Below are 24270 nucleotides of genomic sequence, written 5' to 3' on the forward strand. Positions count from 1 at the left end.
CTCCGGTTATGTACTTACTCTGAGATAAACAATAAAATGTTGGCACTGTGCTTCCTTTTCCCGTCCCACCACCAGATCAAACGTGTGCTGTGCAGTACCATGGTCAAGAAACAACGTCCTCTTCACGGCACCCTTTTGTTTTAACCAATCCAACTCAAGATCTGCATTTAGGACTGTGTAGAGAGAGACATAAATAGATAGAGATTCATTAGCAAATAGGATATTCATCCAGATAAGAAGACACATTTGCCTTTAATAGCAAAAAAATAAATAAATGTGCAACCCCATATTTTGGTTTTAGAAAGAATAAAGGGCTGTTGGAACTTTTACTGATTACTGATTGGATTTGGGATATCATGGATCGGCAAATACAGTATGATTTAGTCTAAATTTGACATTAGTTTAAGATACTTCTGAGATCATTAACAGTTCAATATGTATGTAAAAGGAAAAACCAAATGGACCAAAGGCACCAAAATATATAAAACATTCATTGTATTCTTTATTTGAATATTTGCTTAACATTTCAAAATACATTACACAACATCCATATAAAATCAATGTACATACACTAGTACACGTATCATAAACCTAAACAAACTTTAGAATGGGAATGGGAGAACATAGCCTCCCGGAATACCTCTGTCACTCATCCCGGGAGGCTCCTGGCTCCTCATTCTGCGCATGCCAAAGATCGTGCATGCACAGACGCGGCATTTTCCAACACTGAGGAGAAAGAGATGCTGACCCCACGCATGCGGAGTGAGATCGGCACTCTTCTTTTTTCCTTTACAGCAGGATACATCACCCGATCTCACACCTGTACATTGCGAGATTGGCTGGCATAGCCAGAACAAGGAAGATGAAGGTAGAGAATTGTAGTGCCCAGTGCTTCCCCTGGGCAGTGATTCTCATGCATGAGGGTCCAAAGAGTATTGTTATTCAACAGTAGATTTGTTCAAAATCTTTCGATAAAGCATTTGTCTCTACCTAACGTGTTTCATTTATGTACTGATGAGTCCACATGTGATACTCATCCTGTAATGAAACCCATTATATTGGTAATCACACAAATCACATATAGTTGGTTGAAAACTTGTAAAAATGAAACGCGTTGAGTAGAGGCAAATGCATTATTGAAAGATTTTGATATCTGAACGAAATCTACTGGATAACAATACAAGCCAAAAGAATCTTCAAACACCCAAACACAACCAAGTTTTATACATATTGGTGACTTTTGGTTTTCTTTTGTACATATTGTAGTTTATTTTGGGATGTTGCATTATGCTGGTCAGTGGAATACCTATAAAATGTCTTATCAGTAACAGTTCATTCCTGGATACATTTGACCTGCAGTCTGACCCCTTCTAAGATGTATCAATATTCTTCAACCTGATATTGCATTCCCATTGACTTGCATAAAGAGGAAAACAAATCTAAGGTATTGAAAACGCATACCTATGTTATGTGGAATGCCTTGTCCTGACACTTGCACACAGACACTTATGGTGAAACTGGAAAACAAAAACAGTACCTGTTAATGATTTATTGAATCAAACATTAGTCAAAATATACTGTTTCTGCATTTGGTTACTTTCTCCAAAACTTTCTTTACAATGAATGAGTTTTTCTGATCTCTCCTTCTAAATAAAAAATGGAAGACATATTCAACATAACAAAAAATACTTTAGAAGGACATGACCTGTGTAAACTGTGCCCCCTAAAAAATAGGCAGAGCAACAAATGACCACTGGCCAGTAGACTTTTTTCTATTATTGAGTAATCATGTCTTGTTTGTTTCGATGTGTACAGGGAATATTGGTATGGAGCCTCACTTCATCATGTCAAAGGATACCCCCTAAAGTCTGTTGATCCAATGACTGGTGGGGGAATATTGAAGAAGCAGCAGGAATGGAAGAGGAAGAACAGATCCACAGAATGAATAAAGTAGAAGCAAGGAGATCCTTGCATTGCAATTACTCAGGTATAGCTTCCTCTCCAGCAAGGACAGCACTGCTCAGTACAGTAATGATATCACCAAATCTCCTGAAAATAGTAGTCAGAGGCAGCAGTGCCTTAGATGATCCCACAATACACATATACAACCATCAGACTAAAGGCACAAGATGTGATAAACTATTTTTATAGAAGAGTTTAAAACATAAACATTTTTAAGGGTACAGCTCAAGTACATGTAAATTTTTTTTACAGATTCTCCCTATAAGAAAGCAAAATGTTACTTTTTGGGTTTAGGTCTAATTCAATTGGAAGACAATAATAATCGTTTATTTGAAAACTTGCATTGTGTATCTTTTTTGTCATTTTGTTTTTAATACTATTTTTTGCTACATAGATTTTTGTGTAGTTTTAGAACAGCAGAGTCTTTGGGTGTTTTTTAGTGTTTTTAATGAATATTCCATCCACAGATGTAAAAAAAAAAATTCCAGGTGACATTTGATTAGTTGCCCCGATGCAGCAGTTCATTCCTGGCATGCCATTGCTATAAGATCACAGCGATGTCGGTCCTTGAACTCCGTCAATTTTTGTTAGGCATGTTAGGAACACAGCAGAAAAGGAAATTGCATGCACTTTACCAGGAAGAGTTCTATCACAGTAAGTGCCATAAGTCTCTGCTGTGGCCAACGCAATTACATCTCTTCTATGCACCATTAACGTATCTTTAGGAAACGCTAAACAAACCTCTAATCATAATGCAGCAAAGCTGAAGATTTACTTCCTCTTTGTAACGTGATTAAAATGAACAAGAGCTGACATCTGGTGGGTCTCATACCGCACTTGAGGACAAATTTCCTACATGCTAATATGAATGATAATGTCAAGAACACAGAGAGTAATTACGCCAAAATACAGTGGCTCTCCTGAGAAATCAGGAATTTACGGGTAATTTCTCATGAGAGATAAATAGTGAACTGATTAAAGATGCATCCTGCTCTATGTTTTCTGATAAAAGCCACCCAAAATCGTCAGCCTCATATTCACTACTTGACGTAAATATATATTTGAAAGAGAATGCAACTTTTGGCCAGGACACATGCCTAGATAGTATGATATACTTTTGTATATTGTATTTATTATCAATGATGTTCTTTCATGCCTAAAAATAAAGACACATGAAAGTGTATGCAACACAATACAGAGAAGGACATCCGTTTTCCCTCCCAGTCGGGACAAGGAAAAATCCGGTGCATGGTAAGGTTCCTTCCAAGCTCCTACATGCAAATCCGAAAAACTGGCACAGGATCGAGTTTTTTGTAATAAATTTTTTTCCACAACAGTGTACAAATGTTGATGTGTCATGTTAACAGAGGCTGCAAGTTACTTATGGCAGAATAACAAAGCATGGTACATTTCTTAAAGGAAATCTGTCAAGGCAGAAAAATAGAACATAAAACTGTTGTGGTTCGGGGTCATTTTTGTCATCTTATGTAAACTGTTCCCAGTTTTCTCCTTGTACTACAGAGGTTTTGTTATCAGAAGATGGGATGGGGGGAGTTTTCTGCAGTCATAACATACTTTTTTCCTTTGGGTCACAAAGCTGTTCCTAGATAAAGTATATTAAATAGGGGTCACCCTAGCACAGGATCGGACGACTAGGAGTAAAGAACAATACAAGTTTTTCCAAGTTTTGGACTATGTGACAATGTTCCTTCCTCCTTTACTCTGCAGAGACAAAACCCCACTTCCAATAAATCAACCGTGTGGCTAGAAAAACGATGCTCCTTACATCTCTTATGACCGGAAGAGATACCAGCAACACTTCACTTTTGGTGATGTTTAATGCTACTGTGCTTAGTGGTTCCTCCTGCAAGCTCCCCACATTACTAAGGCTGAGTTCACACTTGCATTGGGAAGAGCAGTTCATGTGCAGCTGGCACCCCATTAGCAGCTCAACCGCAAACACTGCTGCATTAAAGAACCAGTGTTTGCGCATTTTACAGGGAACTCACTATGGGCTGCAGTGAGTGAAATGCACTGTCTCACCAAAAGAAACAGCTTAGGGTCAAGAGGAAGCAGTAACTGCATCACAACGACACTGGTTCCTCCTGCAAAACCCACTACATTTCTAAGGCTTACACCTGCATGGGGCACAGCAGTTTCCATGCAGCTCCCAGAGACTGGTTTGGCGCCACCTTGGTAGCAAGGGAGACCTTGCTAGTGTTCCACCTAAGGAAATGGTACAGGGGTGGGATAAGTGGGAACCACACCACAACCTCATCACCAATACATTTATAGCCTAATGCTATGATCGGACTACAAATTACCGTAGGTTACTGCTTCTCCATACCCCATGGATTGATTCCTCAGGTGAGATGTTGCATGCAACTTCTCACCTGCAGAGGTGGCAGTGAGTGGTTCTGTACTGCCTACTGTAAACAAATGAATTCCAGTCATTCACATTCCAATCCTAACATAAAGCATTACCTCACAGGACTGTGATTGACCAAAAATAAGTCAGGAAAATGATTTGCTGGGCTGCATTCCTAAATTGCACTGATTCACACGTCAACAAATTACTGTCTGCACAGCGATCCTAATGCCTCTCATCTGTTGCTTGTTACGGTTCACGCAGTGAGGTTTCATTACACACAAGTGCCCCAACCTGCGGTGACAAATTCTACATGTGTTCTTTCTATATGGAACAGCTATTCATAACTTGGGTTCCTCAAGAGGAGGTCTGGCATGCAAATCTGCAAGGGTACGGGTATTCGAAATACAAAAAGGAGTATTACATTTTCAACAGTCTAATTACATATACCATTTTGCTCTGTGTTTCATGAAAAACGTGCCTTCTTTGTATTTCTGATCCGGAAACCTTTGCAGATTTGCATGCCAAATATCAGCCCTATCTTTTCAATACGTACATACACAGTATGTTTTTTAAAGTAGAAGCCTGGTTGCAAAATGAGTAGAGAAACAATGAATACATAAATAATAACAATTGGATACACACACAATTTTAGGTGGCCTCCCTCTATAACTGACTAATCTGAGTACTGAGCCTGCAAATATTTAATAACCCCCCATCCTCTTAAATGCAAAAATAAAAATGAAATATTTAGCAGCTGAACATATACATGCAAATGCAATGATTGCATTGAGGTTTAGATTTTTGGATGGTTTAGCTTTAGATTCACCTGGTGATCCCACCAGTAACACACTTACAGTCCTAGGATGACAATGTATTGTATCTATAGAGGAAAACCATTGTCATCCTAAGAAGGAAAGCGCAGAATATAGAATTCCTCTTCTTCATAAAAGAGGGAAGACATTCTGTAGTACACAAAGAGAAATAAAAACAATGTATCTGATAAAAGTGCAAGAAGGAAGGAATATATCAGCAATGTTATATCTAGGTTATATTTAAATCAGTAAGTGCAAGTATTTGCACTTACTGGACAATTATAACAAAATGTTTTGTATTCTATATTTAGTTCACTCAATTAAGTTTACATAGACTTTTATTGTAAAAATATTTTATGCTAAATGCAGCAACTCATGACATTGCAATCAACCTGTCATTGTATGTAAGACCTGTAAGATGTATAGTAAGATGAAAGAAACAGATATTTTTGCAGCCAAAACACATCCGACCTCTTTCTTCAAAACATTCAGATATAGGAGGCAGCATAAGTGGACCCTCTGAATATTCACACCACACCACATTCACTGAAAGCTTAATAGTTTATTTTCTTAAGTCATCTTTTCAATGTGGACCACTGACTACCTGCCAGGTTGCGATCACTGAGGTATTGGGATTTATTGTTTTTTGCTTGAAACTTCACCAGGCAAATAAATTGTAAGCCTATTATGCCACATCAGTTCTGGAATGTTCTGTGTCTATAGGAGGGGAAGCCATTCAACATTGGCATGATGGACCCCTTCAATTCTCCATCACGCTGTTCCATATTTTCCCTTACATATGCATATCTATTAGCCCTCCATACAAGCTACACAGCTGGCTCACAAATACAGGACGATGGATCCCACGGGAGGGAAGAATTATGTGCCGGTTAGATTTAACCTTCTAATCGCTTTCAGATGCTGAATACAAGGTTACAACAACTACGACAGAGCATTACAACAGCATAACCCGAACCGACAACAAAGACAGACTCTCAGCAAACAGGCTCTCCGCTGTCATAAAATTCTCATCATGTTGTTTCAAATTCTGCAACTCCAAGCATTTCGGCTATCGGGGCTCTCAGCAGATTCTGGTCTCAACAAACAATTTCAAAGTATTTGACTAGTAAGCTGCATTCTTGTTTTTCATGATGTAATCATATAAAGATTATGTAGGATATACAGTAGACTGCCAGTAACTGAGGGAAATGCTATAAATGTAAGGGCATGCCAATAAAAGGTGAACAGCAATAATAGGTCTTAAAGCAGAGCTATAGGCAGATATAAAAGACACAAATGAATGCAGCTCTCTAATCATTTATAGATCATTGGGTCTGATTTATTAAAGCTCTCCAAGGCTGGAGAGGATGCACTTTCATCAGTGAAGTTGGGTGATCCAACAAAACTGGAATGGATCTGGTCCAAGATTTAAAACATTTACTAGCAAAGAGCAAACGACTTTGAAGAAATCCATGCCGGGTTTGCTGGATCACCCAGCTTCACTGATGAAAGTTAATCCTCTCCAGCCTTGGAGAGATTTATTTAATCAGGCCCATTATATCTGAACTCCCCGAACAGCTCTATGATCTGTCGTGCGCCATTGTACAGGTTCCACTCCTGTACTGAAATTGCTCTGATTTCATTGCACACTTGTGTCTTTTGAAGTCTGATGTCCCCTGTCCTTTTCCTCCAGTCTTAAAAGCTTGGCATCACAAGGGCATTACCACTATCAAAGTCTGCCTAGAAATGCCTACTTCTCCAGACTGACACCCACCAAGCAAGGTATTCTGATACCCAAGAGCAAGCTCAATGTATGTATCAGGGTAAAAAGTTACAGAGGAAGAGTGCTGTGATGTATTCAAGAAGCCATGTATAGCTCCTCTCCGCCAGCCAGGATCTGCCTGCTTTGCACCATATGTAGAATATTGGACAATCACCATGAAATCATGTTTTAGTAATGGGAACCCACATCTTTACCCAGTATAGCTTCCCTTTGACATGAACCTGTAATGTTGCCTATTCAGACCTGTGATAGAGCATAAAGTCAACTGAAATTCCAAACAGACATAGAAAAAAGAGTGAGTACATACCTCTACTTCTGCTTGTTCCCAAGCTATTCCATTCATAAGCAAATCCCAGCAGGGAAACCAACATTGCTAGGAGTGTTTACTTTCTAGGTCCCTTGCAGTTTTTAGTATCCTATAGTGACATGGAAGGCAATGGGAGGAAGCAGTGTAGCTTCTAAAGATACCCAGACATAACAAGAGCAGAGTTCCAGGATAGGATAAGTATTAGGTCTTAAGATCTTAGGCTCAGCCTGGTGATTTACAACTCAGGCATCATGTGTTGCCTAGGGTGTGCAAAGACAAAAGGTCATATGTCCACCCATATCCCGGTCGGGGGTATTTCCCAGGTTCCATTTGGGAAACAGGGTGGCTGGCAATCTTTGTGAAGGTATGCATTAGGACGTAGACTTTAAATTTTATTGGAAAGAGTGAGTTAATAGGGAGGGAGGGGTGGAAAACCATGACACATATATAAAAAGTTACCAAAGTGTACCTACATCTGAGACATCAATTTGTATCTAGAGCAGCAAGAGCTTACCAAGTCACCAGAGTTCCAGGAGCATCGAAACGAGACAGCTCACAGTTTCGGTTCTCTGGGTTCAGAATCGTAGAGCTGAGAATAAGCTGAGCATCTACAGTAACTACTGGTCTGGCCCTGAGGGGAGAATATAAAAAACATGAGAAGTTACTGATATCATGGAGAAAACAGAAACACAGCAATTTTATGCTAATTCCTTCACTGAAGGAAGACTTAAAGCTTAATTAGAAGTCATTTGAAGGCAACATGGTAAACCAACTCGATACAAATGCAGCAAACACTGCAACCATGCTAGCATTTTATATTAATCCTCATTTAATTCCTGTGGGGCTCCTTTGGGTTTAGGCCAAGATTTTTTGGATTATGAGCTTCCCCATCGGGATCCAATGCCCCATTTTCCGTCGTTTAAATGCCAAATGGCAGCATGTCCGTAGACTATAATGACACAGGCATTGAGTAGTTGAATTATTATTATTATTATTATTATCATTATTAAACAGGATTTATATAGCGCCAACATATTACGCAGCGCTGTACATTAAATAGGGATTGCAAATGACAGACTAATACAGACAGTGATACAGGAGGAGAGGACCCTGCCCCGAAGAGCTTACAATCTACAGGATCATGGCTTAGGGCCAGGATAGGGCAGAGATTAATGTTGACTTGGGCAGTAGTCCACGTTCCATGTACAGCCTGGGTCAAAACAATTGAAGGGGGCTACAGTGTAACAGCCGATGGTCTAAGAACTATTGCGCGCTGCAAAATACCAGTACCCCAGCTGTATAAAAAAAACTTCAGGGCAAGTAATGAACACTTTAAGAACTGAGAGGTTTGTAGGACCTACCTGTAAACTGCTACTTTTCCTACACCAAAGGCTCCAACAATAAGATCTGCATAAATAATATAAAATATATATTACATTTTTTAAAAAACTATTTAAAAAAAAGTTTAACACCAGTAGCCAATAATAGAAGAATAAATATTTCCTAAAACATTGCAAGTGAATTAAGAACCTTGCCATGAGTTCAATGGCTGCATTATGTTCTAGCTCAGTGACTCAAAAAAGCATTGCAGCCAATGGCTCAGAAGGACAAACAGGCAGCTATATCTTTCAAAAGTAGCATCAGCGTTTATATTTTCCTAAAAAGTTTCTGTCCTGGTGCTGTCAGCAGAATCAATTGATGATCATTTGAATTATCTAAGAGCCTTTAGTCCAAGGGTGCTCAGCCTCCGAGGTGGCCACTATCAAGCTGTGGCATGAAATATTGACTGAATCAAAAGTGAGAATACAAATCCAGTTTTGAGTAACTCACTGATACTTATGTTCCGTGGGCTGTCTAAGAAATATTAAAATTTTTAACAGGCTTCAGCTTTCTTTAACCAAAATCATGACAATAACTTGGCAGGATCTGACCACAGGAGGAAACCACAAAACCTATAGACTCCCATTACCACGGAAAAGAAAGTTTCAGTATGGAGAACACGAGAGACCTACTACCATCAACAGACAGCCAATTTCCAGCACTTTTCCTGCGGCTATTTGTTGAGTCTCCCTACAGCAGACCTTTCCAAACCATACAGATGGGAGCACATAAACTCATCACCATCTGGTTTATTTAATGCATTTCCAGGGCGATTTTGTCTATCAGTTACATATGACTGTTCTCAGATTGTCTTTCTACGTCCATAAGTGTTATGAGCACACAGCCAAGAATTACACCGGACATCGACAACTGTTAGAAAAGGTTTGTCCGCATAAAGACATGTACTAAGTAGAAAATGTTTCCTGCCTGATGGAAAGTGTCCAAAAACAGAACAATTTTCACAGATCAGGCCTTACGCTTGTCTAGTTACAAGGAAACAGATTTCAGTGTTATGTCTGCTTAATGCAGGTGTTGATCAAAGTTTAATATTTTAGAATAGAACAGTTGGGCTTATCTAAAAAAAAGTGCATAGAACGTTTTTGTGTTTTCTTGTGTGTGGTCTTCACTTTCAAATGACAGCTGTGGGATGATTGGTTGAAATATGCAATGTCCTTCATTTATCTGATAGATTAGTCTTAAGGTGCGTACACACTTCCAATTTTTATCGTTCAAAACGAACGACGAACGATCGATTGGGCAAAAATCGTTCGTAAAAAAAGTAACCAACGACGCCGACGAACGAGGAAAGTCGTTGGAAACGAACGACTGGACCAGCGGATCGGATTGGACGACGATCGTTGAACATCGTTCGTGTGTACGATCGTTCGTTGATCGTCCATGGTCTGAGCATGCGTAATGAACGAACGTTCGTTCACTTTCCTGTCGTTCACATAGTTCCTCTATCGCTCAAACGATCGTATCTATTGTGTGTACAATATCTACGAACGATCGTGTCGTTATCTCTATGTGCAGGATCGGTGCTATACGATCGTTCGTAGATATCGTGCAGGATCGTTCGTCGTTCGTTTTCCAACGATAATAATTGGAAGTGTGTACGTAGCTTTAGATATATGATCAGGCTGAGCTTTATTGCAGAAAGGGAAAGGTGGTGTCCTTTTTGCATAAGACATTTTTAACTACCTGATGTGTCAAAATTCCCTGAGCTGAACATGAGTGGTTCATTCCTAGGAAGAATGAAGTCTAGGCAAACAGCTGAATACATCCATGCAATATATATTAGTAAGATGTTTATCTAATAAAAGATTTGCATTTCATACTCTGTAATGTTGTCATCCCTTTCTCTAAAACAGTTAGAAAAACAATGGTGCCATCTTTCCACCTGCTGAATGGACAGTGAAGGAGCAACAGAAGTCTGGGGAGATCACTATTCTCCCCATTCCTATCAGCACATCCATGGTCAGGATATTTGCATGCAGAACACTGGTTTCCAGTTCTGCAACTTCCACTCTTAGAGCCTGATTTATTAAAGCTTTCCAAGACTGGAGAAGATAGACTATCATGGGAGAACCTGGATGATCCAACAAACCTAGAATGGATCTGGTTCTGCAACTCCCAATCATAGAGCCTGATTTATTAAAGCTCTCCAAGACTGGGGAAGATAAACTATCATGGGAGAACCTGGATGATCCAACAAACATAGAATGGATCTGGTTCAGGATTTGCCAACTAATAGCAACTGATTCAAAGAAATCCATTCCAGGTTTGCTGGGGAATTCAGTTGGGGAAGGTTCACTATACTAATGCAATCCCATTCCTAACCTTAGGTTAGTTAAAATATTGGTACAAAGTGCAATTTCTCTTTTCACTTAACCTTCTATCTACATTCATCTGGAATCTAAAAATATAACATTCCAGTGGCAGCAAATGTTCAGAGAAATCTGAGACTCATTTAAAAGTTAATTATCATGCAAAAATAATAATAAGTTTTACTAAAATATGGAGCCTGCAGACTGTGCCTTTATATGGTCACAGAATGCATCTGGGACTTCTTAAACTAACTTTTGACACAGTTTAGTAATTTATTTAATTTAGTAAAAATATAAAAGGAATGTTGGAATTGGCACGACATTCATGTGGCTACTTTATGTTCTTAGGTATGTCCATAGACAGTCTAATGACAGGTGCCGGTGAATATTTTAGAAAGATACACCAATAAAAAAGGGTACGGATAATACAAATCTAACATTTTCTCTCTTTTTAGCCAGGTATTATCACATTTTATGATTTGTAGCTTATTTGTGCTAGAAAATTGCAAATGCTGAGTTCTTACACTCCAGTGCTCTGTGTTGACTTAGCTGCCTCAGGACAAAGGGCTTTACACTTTACACTTAAAACTTAAACTTGTACTGCAGAGTATGGGAGGGTCCGTCGGACCAGGTCTATGACTGAAAACACTGGGTCTAAGACCTAGTCCTCACTAGTGAAAATTTTTTTTACTGTTGTGTGTTTGTAAGTCCTAAATAACCCTTTCAATGAATGGGTACTATATATTCTACCCATTCCCCAGGAGGGGGTATGGATATCTGGGGGGCCCTTATTTAAAGAGGCCAAGTTTTCATTCTGTCTGCAGACCCCCACAACCTGGGGGTCACATTGTGGGAATAAGGCCCTCTTCCCCAACAGTTGCCTTTGCTACTGTTTGAGGTAGGATTGTGCGAAATGGAACAAGGGCACACAAGTTTGCCCCCTTCCCTTTTTGGCGGGCCAGATTCCAGAGGGCTTTTTATGAAGTGGAGAGGGGGCACACCTCTGAAAATGCTAATAACTCCCTGCACTTTTGCCTGAAACCACTCCTGGATGCCTAGGTGTGGACAGTAGCTGTATGAACCTATATAGGCTGGTGGGAAGCTTTTGATTCGTAATATCTAAGCAGTGTCTAGCATAGAGCACCACCTTTACTATTACTCAAAGTATTATTCTGCCAAATACTATGTAGATAGAAAGTAAGAGTGTATTTACTGTCTGACCTGTACAGGTTTGCTGAGTAACCCAGGTTCTCTCATAATATTCTGTCTTCTCCAGTCTTAGAGAGCTTCAACAAATCAGGCTCAACTGTGTAAGAGTGTGGGGTATAGCAAAGTCTACTCTTTATTTGCATTTATCAATGTATCTATCTACACATCTAAATCTATCCATAGTGAATAGGTGTTAGAACTTGGAAAATATATACAGAAAACTTGGTCCATTGGAGATAACATTCACCATTAACATTGACAATTACCACTTGGATTGATGTAAGTAAATTAACCCTAAGTTCTGAATCAGACAAATTTTCCATGTTTATAAAAATTAGATCAGTTGACCCAAAATTGATGTGTGAATAACCAGCAAAAGAAGGAAGATTGTTGGTGTAAATGATCTCAGAATAACAAATGGTCTTGGAAATGAAACTGCACATTTCTAAAAACTCCTATATTTGTAGGTTTTTGCTCTTATAACACACAGATGAGAAGTGGCCGCAGGCTTAGTTACTGTGTTTAGCCAACAGTCAAATCGGATAATGCAGATTAGAACCCCGGTTACTAGGGAAAGGCCATAGGAGACCTGCTAGAATAAATAAATACCATTCACTGACCGTATCAAATAAATGTACATAGGAAATTATTGGTTTTGTATGTCAAACATTTAGCTTACTAGATTTACACAAGGGAAGTTCATGAACATAATTTAACATTTCCTTTTTCAGGTTTTATTAAAAAGCTGGAATGTTAAATACATTAACATGCCTAATAATTAATTCCATGTCTTCCCAAACAGGAAAGCTGGTAAAAAGATACGATGATGTCAGCAGAATATTAGTACAAAAATAATAAATACCGGTAAAGATATATATGTTCAGCGAATGGTGGACAGTGTCATGTTTTATATTGTACAACTGGGATGTTGAATTTAAACAAATTGTAAACTCAGCAGGGAAATTCTCTAAGAGGCTCCATTAATTATAGGAGGGAAAAAACACCAGAACAATAAGCATAAAGCATTAATATTGCAATTGTTATCTATGTTTTTTTAATACACTTATTTTTAATATTAAGCAATGTACATGGTGTTATTTCACATTGCAAGATGGACCAAAAGTCATATCAAGACCAGGGCTTCATAAATTACACTTTTGCTTTCAAAAGAATACTAGCCAAGCCATATCTTTAATAGAAGAATATAAATAATTGTAATTTTCTGCTGCAAACACTACCAAAAAAATAAAAGAATTTCACATGACGATACATCAAATGACTTCTTTGTCTAGCAAGGTTTTCATTTATCTATATCTAAAGCAAATCCTACACAGGGTAAGGGTCAATGAGATCATCTGTCACCAACACAAAATGCAGTCTTAACACCCTAACGTTAACAATTTGACAATGATTTACACAATGTAACTCAGACAATCAACACTGAACTCAGACCAACAACATGATACAGGAAAAATGTTATTAGGACAACGTGGCTACAAATTCTCCCAGTGTGTTTTTTAAGGTCAACTATTGTCAATAAGTCGGAATGTGTTCCCTTTACCACCTGGATGAGCTTCAAAATGTTTTCAACATCATATAACAAGCTCAGTTACTTAACATTGAGCTAATAGCAGTATTTACAAGTTTCTGCCATTAGCTTAAAGCCCAACTTCAGCACCTAACTTCTTCCACCTCTATTAACCCCCCCCCCAGGGGCCACAGCTTTTAAATTATATACTTTCACTTTACATATGTTTTTAGGCTGGTCACATATTGTGCCGGGTCCCCTTTCCTTTATGGATCTTTTCAAGTGGTGGCACTAAATGGAGCACCACCTACATATTGGTGCCAACACCTTCTGCATGTTATTTCATATGTTATAATTGTATGTGAATGCAGAGCACCATTGTAACCCAAAGTAAGTCCATGACACCCTACATTCAGAAGATATCTGGGAAGACTTAGGTCATCAAGTAGAATGGAAGTACTAAAGGAGACAGCATCCAAACACAAATATTGTAACCCATGCTTCTTTTTAGTATACAGCACTTGCTGGAGTTCCATTCTTAGAATTGGCCCTTAAAGAGAACTTTTTATTATTTCTATTACTGATAGTTTTCAAAGATAAAAGCCTGCACAAGCACAACAGAAAACTACCATGTTATGTGGTCGAGAGGCTATGGACACGTTAATCGAGTCCTGGAAAGTGCAAAGCCTTTTTTTTACAGCCCAGTTGATGTAAAACATTCACTAAAGTAATTTGAAGACCCATTCTATCATATGATGAACCTTTTTCCGACTTTTATATGATGATGTGATGATGTTTCCAGATGTAGGGATGGAATAATAACCTATCTCAGAAGAATAGAGATGGAATAAATCATAACATACCTGGATAATCATTTTTGTCTATGTCTGAATCCCCTCTCAGGGTGAATCCAAATCCAGCCGGCAAGGCGTCAGAGGCCCAGGACCCCTCTAGGACCTGGGAAGGGTCCTTGTTCAACCCATTTTTGTTTCCGTTGTAAATAAATACTCTCCCCTTTCTATCTTCCCCTCCGAATGGAGAGCTGATGGCGACATCTGCAAAATCAAACACATTGAAAATGATATGTCAGTAATCAGAGAGTCTGGAAATTAGATGTTAGGAAACAACCTGAAATTTAGCAGAATTTAAATTGCCCCAGCACATTTTATATACTGCCACAGTACTGAAGCTCCATTTGATATTGCTTAGACTGGATTTATCTTGAAAGCAGATTATATAGATAACATTATAGGTATGACATCTCCACCAGCTGGGGTCTACACATGTGCAATTATTTGAACAGTGATACATATAAAAACGTGTCCAAGGTATACATTCCACTTCATTATGCACAAGAAACCTTTTAATTTTGTGTTTCTAATTCTCTGCTGGTTTGGCTTTCCAATTTGTATCTCAGCCAGCTGAACCAACACTTTAAAAGCAGCTAAAATCAGACTGGTGTGAGATGAGATTCCTGCTCACCATTCTAAAATTAAAGATTGCCAATAGCAAGAACAGAATCTGGCTCTGCAGGGGAGTTAGTTAGGAAATTTTAGTTGGGTGGCTTTGCAGCTACGCAGGTCTCTTCTACCTAAGTGGAGAAGTTATGGGTATAATTAAAACAAATTCAGGCTTTTTTCATTGCTGTGACGTAGAACATATGTCACTGCCTGAACGGCCATGACATATGTATTACATTTGGCAGCCAAAGAGATGGCGGCTGAAATACTCTGTATTTCTGGATATTGTCATGCGACTCACTGAAGCCTCATAAGTAGCCCAATATTGCCATAAGGGGCTATACAAGAAGTCCATTACAAAGTAAACTGCCACTTCGATTGAAGTCCACACTGTGCTTTTTTTCCCAGGCCCATTGTCTGGGCAGAGTGGCTGGGGGAGTGAAGGTAAGATGGGTATGTACTACTAGGTGGAGGAGGTGGGATACTTTTCCTTGCATGGGTAAAGCAAAGGTTCCTTATAAGCTAATAAGGTTTCAATAAAGTTTCTGAAAACTTTTCTAACTTCTTCTCCAGCTCTGACCTCCAAGATAAACAGTAAGCCAATCACAGGAGGAGAAAAATCAATTTTTGGATGTATATTTGTATACAAACAGTGTTACCTTTGTATTTGACTCATTCAAGAAATTTATAAAGGGGTGCAGATTGAAATGAAAAGATCAATAAATAATTGATTTACAAAATGATTAATGTAGCAATTACTGTGTACTATTTTATTTCCTGAGCAGCTTTGTTTTAAGATCAGATTTTTAATGGTACTTTAGCTTACATTACAATATTGGCCCATCATCTTATTTCTAACATTGGATTTGCTACAAAGAGCACTTTCCTGGGGAAGAACTTCAGATAGCAAAGCTGTGCAGTAAATGTGGAAGTTATTAGTAAGCTATCAGTCACAATTCAGGAGAGAAATGAGGGTTATATGAGAGGTTATCCTTGTAGCGGCACTCTCTGTGGAATGATGTGTGGAAAGTTGTACAATCCAGACACCAGTAAGCGGAAGGACACGCTGGGTAACAAGACTGAGGTCATGCAGGCAGCAAACAAAGATCCCCTATTACAATATGCTAATATTTCCATCTGTGGGATAAAAATAGATTGCAGAACGATCTTATCAATGCTAACAAAAAAACGTTTAATGTATGGATTGCCATAAAATGGTTGGATCAGAGAAAAGAGACATCAGGGTTTATCAGTATTCTGAGTTTAGAGATAAAGAAATTGAGTTAAAACATTACAAAAGCAATATACATCATGGGATATATGGTGAACATGTAATTCTATTAGGGGTCTAATAGAATTACATGTTCACCATATATCCCATGATGTATATTGCTCCACATCACATCAAGAAAGTGAATGTTTCATTGTTCCAGAAACCCTAAAAGTTAAACCTATTCTTGATACTTACTTTCTAAACATTAATCGTACACACAGCTATCTTGTAAGCATTAACCAACCATCAATAACCTGCACCCTAACACTAAGCCTAACTGTAAGAATTAGCCCCCCCAGCAGCTACACTTGGGGGGACATTTAAACAACAGTGATAGGGTGGTACTGTAGCCATACTGCGGCTTGAAAAAAGTGCACCATTTGTGAAGCACAGTAGTATGTTTTGCAAATGTGATTTGTACTCTACTGGTTACAGGAAATTAGAGCAGAACATCTAAAATGAATAAACAGAAAAAACTGCAGGACACCTCAGTAATGTAACCTGTCAAAGTTATGTGACCAGCTCTTATCCAATCAGAGAGCTCCCTCTGCTTTATGGAACTCTCTCTGCTAAGGAAAAATTCAGGAAAAATCACAGATAGGGAGGAAGACAAAGCAACTAATACAGTCCTAAATAAATTATCACCATAAATAACCAAAAAGAGCTCCCGGTTAGCAGTTGATTAAAAAAAGCTTCTGAACACTGCACCAAACTGTGTAATGTCGTGTTGGGTGCTCATGACCATCAGCGTGCCCACCATCTTTAAAAAACAAACAAACAATGGTGGGTCTGCATTAAGATTTTCAGATGGCCCACAAACTAGTAGGATTAGGAAATACTCTAATCATGATTCTAAACCTTTCCTTAGTCTTAAAACATAATGAAATCCTAAACAATAATTTCCCACCCTAACACCAAATTTTGAAGGCGACTATTGTAAAATCCCTTGCAGTAGTGTAGTTTGTCTACTTTGGGTTCTGTACTTTAGCTTGTCAGTTGGGTCTTATTGCACAATTCTAAATAAAAACATGATATAAAAAATATTTCAATATCCTGAATTTTATCAATTCACCCATTAACTTCATATATTTTTAATACTGAATACAACATTTCTAAGGCAGTGGTCTTTAAACCTGTAGCTTAGACCTTATCCTTTCATTGACCCCTAACACGTCCTGATGTCCCCATAGATAAAGTCCTGTGTTACTATGGATAGAGTGACTGTAACGAGATCTTACATTTCAAAATTATTAGTTATTTTTTACCCAAATTAGGTCATTGTATGTCACAAATACCCATCATTAGAATATTATCTTACCATTAAATCCTTCTTGATTTAAATCCCCTAAATTTGCAATCGAACTGCCGAATCTTCCAAACACTTCAGTCCCTTTAAGCACTTGGGCAACTTTAAAAGTGAGAGGACCTTCCTGCAAGTAGAGGTAGACTTGGCCAACTTCTTTTGGATTACTTTCAAATTCACGGTCCATAAAGAGTGGGGCCCCCACAAGGACATCATCGAATCTGCATAACAGAACATAAGTATAGTTATATTGGCACAAGGGTAAATACTTTGCTTCGATGTTGAAAGGAAGACTTGCATTTTACAATATGGCACGATTGTTGAGACGATACCATAATCCATCCCATTTTTTGCTATTTTTTCTGTACAGGACCAATTTAAAGGGGAGTTTTTACAAAGCTGCTGGTAAAAATTTCCATTTAATTTCACCAGACTTTACTTTTATTCAGAGCTTGGTTTTTTACCAATTAAAGCAGCTAAAAATACTGAAAGACAGGTGAAAAAATAAGCAGTTTAATGGAAAATTGACCCAAAGGACCATCTGCTATGGTAAAAAAGACCAAAGGACCTTAAGGAACTTTGCCCAAAAATGTTGGCTCTAGATTGTCTAGATTGCATACTTCTGAGACAGGAATGAACCAATGGTGGTCTGGCAAGCAAGGATGGTCCACCTTGAGCCTCTGGATGTGGTACTGGTAATCTTGCCACTAGTGAAGGAATAAGACCATGCTCCTCCCCAAGTTTGAAGCAAATATGGCTACTGCTTGTTAGGTCCTCAGGAGGGGATGTGAGTTTTGGCTCCAGACTGCTACTCTGTCCGTTGCGTTCTCATTAGGCATTTTACTAGTGAACGTGTTGGATCTGAATATTTAGAACTGAACTAATGAGTAAGCAAAGGTTCTTCTCTCTACTACTACTCCCTAATGTTCTATTTATTTCAGGATTTTAGGTAATCTTTTCAAGACTTGTCTTTTCCAGGCTTCATGCCTTCAGTCTAGATAAATCAAACCAGCTGACTAGGGTTGGAGAGAGGTCCGTAGTAGTTGGTCCAGAAGAACAAATAGTAATGGGGCCCTGGCTGCTCTGCTATGGTGGATAAGCAACTAGACCTCTGCACATGATGCCCAATGGCTTAAGAAATATGGGGGCAACCTATTTGACAATTTCTTCTTACATTTACACCATTGGCTCAAAGTTCCCGCTCTGTATTTTAATAAATGGTTCTTAAAATTGTTTTCTGGATAAAAATGTCATGTTATGCTCATATAATTATATCTAAATAAACCACATAAATACACAATTTTTCAGAGTATGTGAATAAGCATAAACTACAAAGGACATTAACCTCCCTGACTGCACAAGCGGCTCTCTGAATAGATGGAATTCGACACGACGAGTATTTGTGACAGAGATCATAAAAATCCATTCGTTATGAGGGGGAATGTGTATATGATGTGACAGAAACATATGCACTGTGTAAATGTTTACCCTTTCCAATACAGTATTGAATTATGATAAATGGCTTCCTACAGCCAACAAATCATCTACTATTCAGCCATAAAAATGATAAATACCACTAAATGTATACACACACATATGTTTAAGCATTTGTACGATGGAAAAGAAATGATACACTACAAGTGATAATAATTTCTGTTCTAAAAATAAAAGTTTCCCAGGTGAAGGGACGCAAATGGGGCTACAGGTCGCCAAATCTGTCAATGCAATGTGTTTGTACTCTCTGCACAGAGTCAGAGTGAATTCTGATCGGTGTATGCCATGTGTAGCATAGTTGTCAACAAAGAGTAGAATTTTTCATGCATCTAGACCCCCACCAATTTGGAGTAGAAGCAAATGTTTATGGAAGGTAGTATTACGAGTCTAGGAGTCCTACAGAAACCCTATAACTGGGGCTGCATGTGCAAAACATGCGGCCCTGGGCACATGCCAATGATGGAGCCCTTCTGTACAGGTTAAATATACACTTGCTACTTAGTATCATGGATTCACTTTGCCTGCACAGTCCGCCAAACAAAAAAAAGAGGATATTTAGCTGTATGCTCCCTCATCTACATGAATACAATTTAAAAGGTGTACAGTGGGTTTTGTGCGTATTTCCTTCTATTTTTACAATGAAAAAGAAATAACATTTTATTTTAATTTTTAGTTGGGTCTTGACTCCTTTTAGCATGTTTTCCAGTTATTCTTAAGTCCTAATCCTGAAAAAGGAATTTGTTACCACTCTGCCTACAAATCATCTGCTCAGCAAGCTGCAGCATCATCTACATCCCTGTAGTTGTACATTTTACACCGTTCTTGGCTTCCCTTGCACATAAACTGGGGCTGTGCACAGCTGAAGGGGATTCTGGAATGGGTGCTTCACTCCACTTCGGGCAGAGTGGTAACAAAATTATTACTAAATGGATGGCTCCATTGTAAGTTTCTTGGGCAGCATGGTGGCCAGTGACACTATCTGCATGGAGTTTGCATGGGTTTTCCCCGGGTACTCCAATATTTCTCCAACATCCCCCCAAAATGCAGTTAAGTGAATTGGCTTCCCCGCAAAATTTACCTTAGACTACATTAATGACATATGACTATAGGGACATTAGATTGGGAGCGCCTTTGAGGGACAGTTAGTGAAAAGACTATGGACTTTGTACAGCGCTGTGTAATATGATGGCACTATATAAATACTGTGTAATAATAATGAGATAAATGGTGGTGCAGGGGGCAAAGCAATCAGCTTCTGTTGTGCAGTCTCGAAGAATCCATTGTCATGTCGTAAATATATAATCATAGAAAACAATAACATTAAAGTAAAATAAAATGCAAATTAGTCTGGGTTCTGTTTCTGTGCATATGAACACAGCACAAGGTAATGTGGGATACTTTCATTGATGTAATACAAAGACATTATTTTGAATAACACAAACACACATTGCCGAGAACCAAAATGCTCCATTACCATACATTTACAAGCACCTTTTTTGGTGCACTGCCGTGTGTTAGGCAACCCATTCAAATGAACTGCTCGCTTTTCTGCGATGCAAGTACATTTTGCAGAATAAAATGAGTAAGTGCTTACACTTCAAGAAGTGCAAAAGCGCGTACGAAGCCTTATATTTTCCTTTTATTAAACCTCAAAATCCCCCAAATCTTTCTTGTACTTTTTGTTGGAAATACAAAAGTTAGTAGGTATCTAGAAATATAACAAATTACCATAGTTTTTCCACTTTTTGGCTTTCTGCTGACTACTTTACCTGGAGTTCACCTTTAATCCTTGTTTTACAAGTTCTCTTTTTCCCCCCACTCAGCTGACTTTTATTTTACACTAAAAACATACATCAGATTACAATGCATAGCATGAAATCATAAGCATTAAGCTGAATATTTATTTTTGAGGTAATGTAAAGAGATTTCAGGCAACGTTCTCCTCCCCAAGGGGAATCTTGAATAGAAAAGCAGTGAAGTGGCAGAATTTAGTGAAAACACCATTCTTCATGGTGGTAATTACGAATTACCCAAACACTGGGGGATAGTGTTAACATACCCGTCACTGTTTACATCTGACACGGCAACTGTATATCCGAAGTATGAAGCCATCTGGAGAAGGAAACACATTGAAAGGTTTGAACAATGCCTGCGTGCCCACTTTGTATAACTGTGAAAGTATTGGCATGCTGACATCAAAAAGCTTGTTAATGGGGAAGAATCTGTAAATATCCAATATCTGGCTGAACTCTTTAAACAGTGAGCTGAACTTCAACACGCATCAATGTCAAAGGCCAAACCGGGAGACTCAACAGTATAAAGAATAGAGGTGATTGGGTCAAGCTAATTCTTCTAGCAATGTCTGACACAAAGCAATGAGATGTGTTTTATATTGACAAAAGAAATCCACATAGAGTTATTTTTCATTGATTTTTTAGAGCACTTTTTGCCTTTAGCATTGTTATAATGCTATGATGAGAGAAGTACAGGAGCTGATGTTGCTGCCTTTTTACAAATGCTTTGTTGTCTGGCTGCTCTGCTGATCCAGCTTTAATGCAGAACTTCACTTTTTTATTTTAAATATATAACGTTTATGATTTGTTAGATTTTAAAATGCTTCTTTTGCTGCAATATTTGTGTCCTTTGCAGACTTACTAGTTCAGTCATCCAGAACCATTCCTCTTACTGGCTGACTCCACCAATGGTGGAACACATTGGCAAATTCTATTGAAAGTTGATCTGGATTTATGAAGCATTTAGAACCTGCTCATTGCTTAACTGAAACCAGACTAAGAACGGCTGGACAAAAAAGATATATATATAAAGCCATGTACATAGATATATATATACTAAAATTCTGCGGGCCATCAAGGGCAAACGGCTAAGTACACTTCTGAAATTTATACTAGATTGTAAGCTCTTCGGGGCAGGGTCCTCTCCTCCTGTATCACTGTCTGTATTAGTCTGTCATTTGCAACCCCTATTTAATGTACAGCGCTGTGTAATATGTTGGTGCTATATGAATCCTGTTTATTATTAATAATAATAATAATAATAATAATAAAAATAATAATATACTATACAAGGTAAACTTTTCCCTCGTGGTTATTTAAAAAAGTAATTCAGGCGTGTGATGAATCTTTACACAACTTATTTTAATTTAATTAAAAGCAATTTTAATAAACACAAAGAATACCCACATATAATACATTATAATATTACCTGATCACCTGTGAAGTTGTAAATGTAGATCATCTGAGCAGAGTCAATGATGGAGACCTGGAAATATTTATTAGGTGATATTGTAAACACATGTTGGCTGGGCAATGTATTTGACATAAATAGCTGATGATGGACATACTGTCATATTTCATTGTATATTTGTAACATATAGAAAGCTGTGAGCTATAAAACAGAAGTGATCAAGGGGTAAGTCCACAAATTATGTGATTCTTTACTTGTTGGTTGATGTTAAGTAGTCGAAGCACCCACCATGTATATCTGGGAGTTGCTGGGTCTGGAAACGTGCTGTGGTCATAATGAGGGGTTTTCATTCTCTCAAATGTGGACAGTCAAGATGTATGGCAGAGAGAGCTCACAGAAGGATCTATGGCAGTGTTTCTCTACCAGAGTTGCTCCACAGTTTGCTAAGGGTTCCTTGTGAAATTAGCGATTTGTGACTCTCAGGTCAATGACACCAATGATCTTTTTGGCTATCTGTAAGGGTGACATTCTTCCCAATGGCCAGCAATGTAAAGGGAATTCTTCCCACTGACCGCCACACTAATGTACTGTGAGCTGTGTATATAATAATTATAGAAGGAGTTCGCTGGAGATCTGAAAGTTATTGCAAAGCGTTCCCCCATTTTAAAAATGTCAGAAAACCTTGATCTAAAGTATATAGGAAACCAAGAGCTAGCCATATGCTTTATCTATAAAGTAAACAGAACTTTGGGCAAAAGTATTTTGTATTCTTGCAGAGGCTATATACCCCACTGCAAGGCTTCATTACTACCGGTAGTTTGGTCCACTGCTGTCTTTCCTGAGTATACGAACCCAACCTGGGTCATGACAATCCCAAAAAAAAGTTTACTGGATGACACAGAGGTCCTACCCACAAACCCGGCATTGGACAGCGGAGGAGAGGGCAGGTGCAGGGAGTAAGATAGGTTTTACTGTTCAATTTATATCCCTAGAATAAACTATAAATTATTACTTGAAGTTTGGTGGTGGGATGGGGTGGGGGGCTAATGTAAGGGTACAAAAAAGTTCTGATATACCATTTGGGTGGACTGTTTGAAACACAGGACGCTTGCTATATCCCCCTTCAAAATCATGACAATGCAAAATTAACCAGTTCACAACAAGTATGATGTACATGCAGGCTGAAAATAATTTGCTGAAAACTATTGGTAAGAAGAATACATACATATCCAAAGTTTTGATCGCCTTTCGGTACTCCAGCCACCAACTCTGTCAAGTGAATGACAAAAACATTGTTAATTACTGAAAGTAAAAAACACATAATAAACATTCTTGATTTATTCCCTCATACTTAGACGGATATAGCATTATTTGCTTTAGCTAATATATAATACTATATATATATATATATATATATATATATATATAAAACTATGAGCGTATTAGCCATATACCCAACGGGTTTCGCCTGTTTTAGGCTTCCTCAGGGGTGGTGGTATGTTTAGCAAATCATTGAGTGAATAACCATCAGTATGTGGGTTTACGGTAAAATGCAGGAAATTAGTATAAATATACTTTGCAACACAAAAAAAAATATATATCACAGTAAGAACACAAAATATATATATAATCACCATACTTTCTAGTCTTTTTCTGTATATATTACTAAGGGTGATATATAGGCATTCCTATTTAATGTACAGCGATGCGTAATATGATAGTGCTAGATAAATCCTGTTTAATAATAATAATACTATTATTAATAATAATACTAATAATAATATTAATAAAAGGCCTATAAAGGCAACATATATCTTTCCACCAGGCACCGACTTTGTTAGCCGATAATATAAGTAA

The 24270-nt window shown here is 38.1% G+C and overlaps 1 protein-coding gene across 1 annotated transcript in view; it reads right to left on the minus strand.

Annotated features, from left to right (window-relative positions):
• Positions 1 to 24270, minus strand: part of ITGA8 (integrin subunit alpha 8) — a gene marked incomplete in the record, with an annotated part of 110963 nt that overhangs the window by 38295 nt on the left and 48398 nt on the right. Inside the window, 9 exon segments of the mRNA XM_072413422.1 lie at positions 19 to 173; positions 1462 to 1517; positions 7750 to 7866; positions 8597 to 8642; positions 14543 to 14734; positions 17731 to 17936; positions 21269 to 21321; positions 22432 to 22488; positions 23639 to 23682. Coding sequence (XP_072269523.1) covers positions 19 to 173; positions 1462 to 1517; positions 7750 to 7866; positions 8597 to 8642; positions 14543 to 14734; positions 17731 to 17936; positions 21269 to 21321; positions 22432 to 22488; positions 23639 to 23682 — 926 coding nt within the window.

This window comes from Pyxicephalus adspersus, chromosome 5, assembly GCF_032062135.1.
Source record: "Pyxicephalus adspersus chromosome 5, UCB_Pads_2.0, whole genome shotgun sequence".
In the NCBI taxonomy this organism is placed as follows: domain Eukaryota; kingdom Metazoa; phylum Chordata; class Amphibia; order Anura; family Pyxicephalidae; genus Pyxicephalus; species Pyxicephalus adspersus.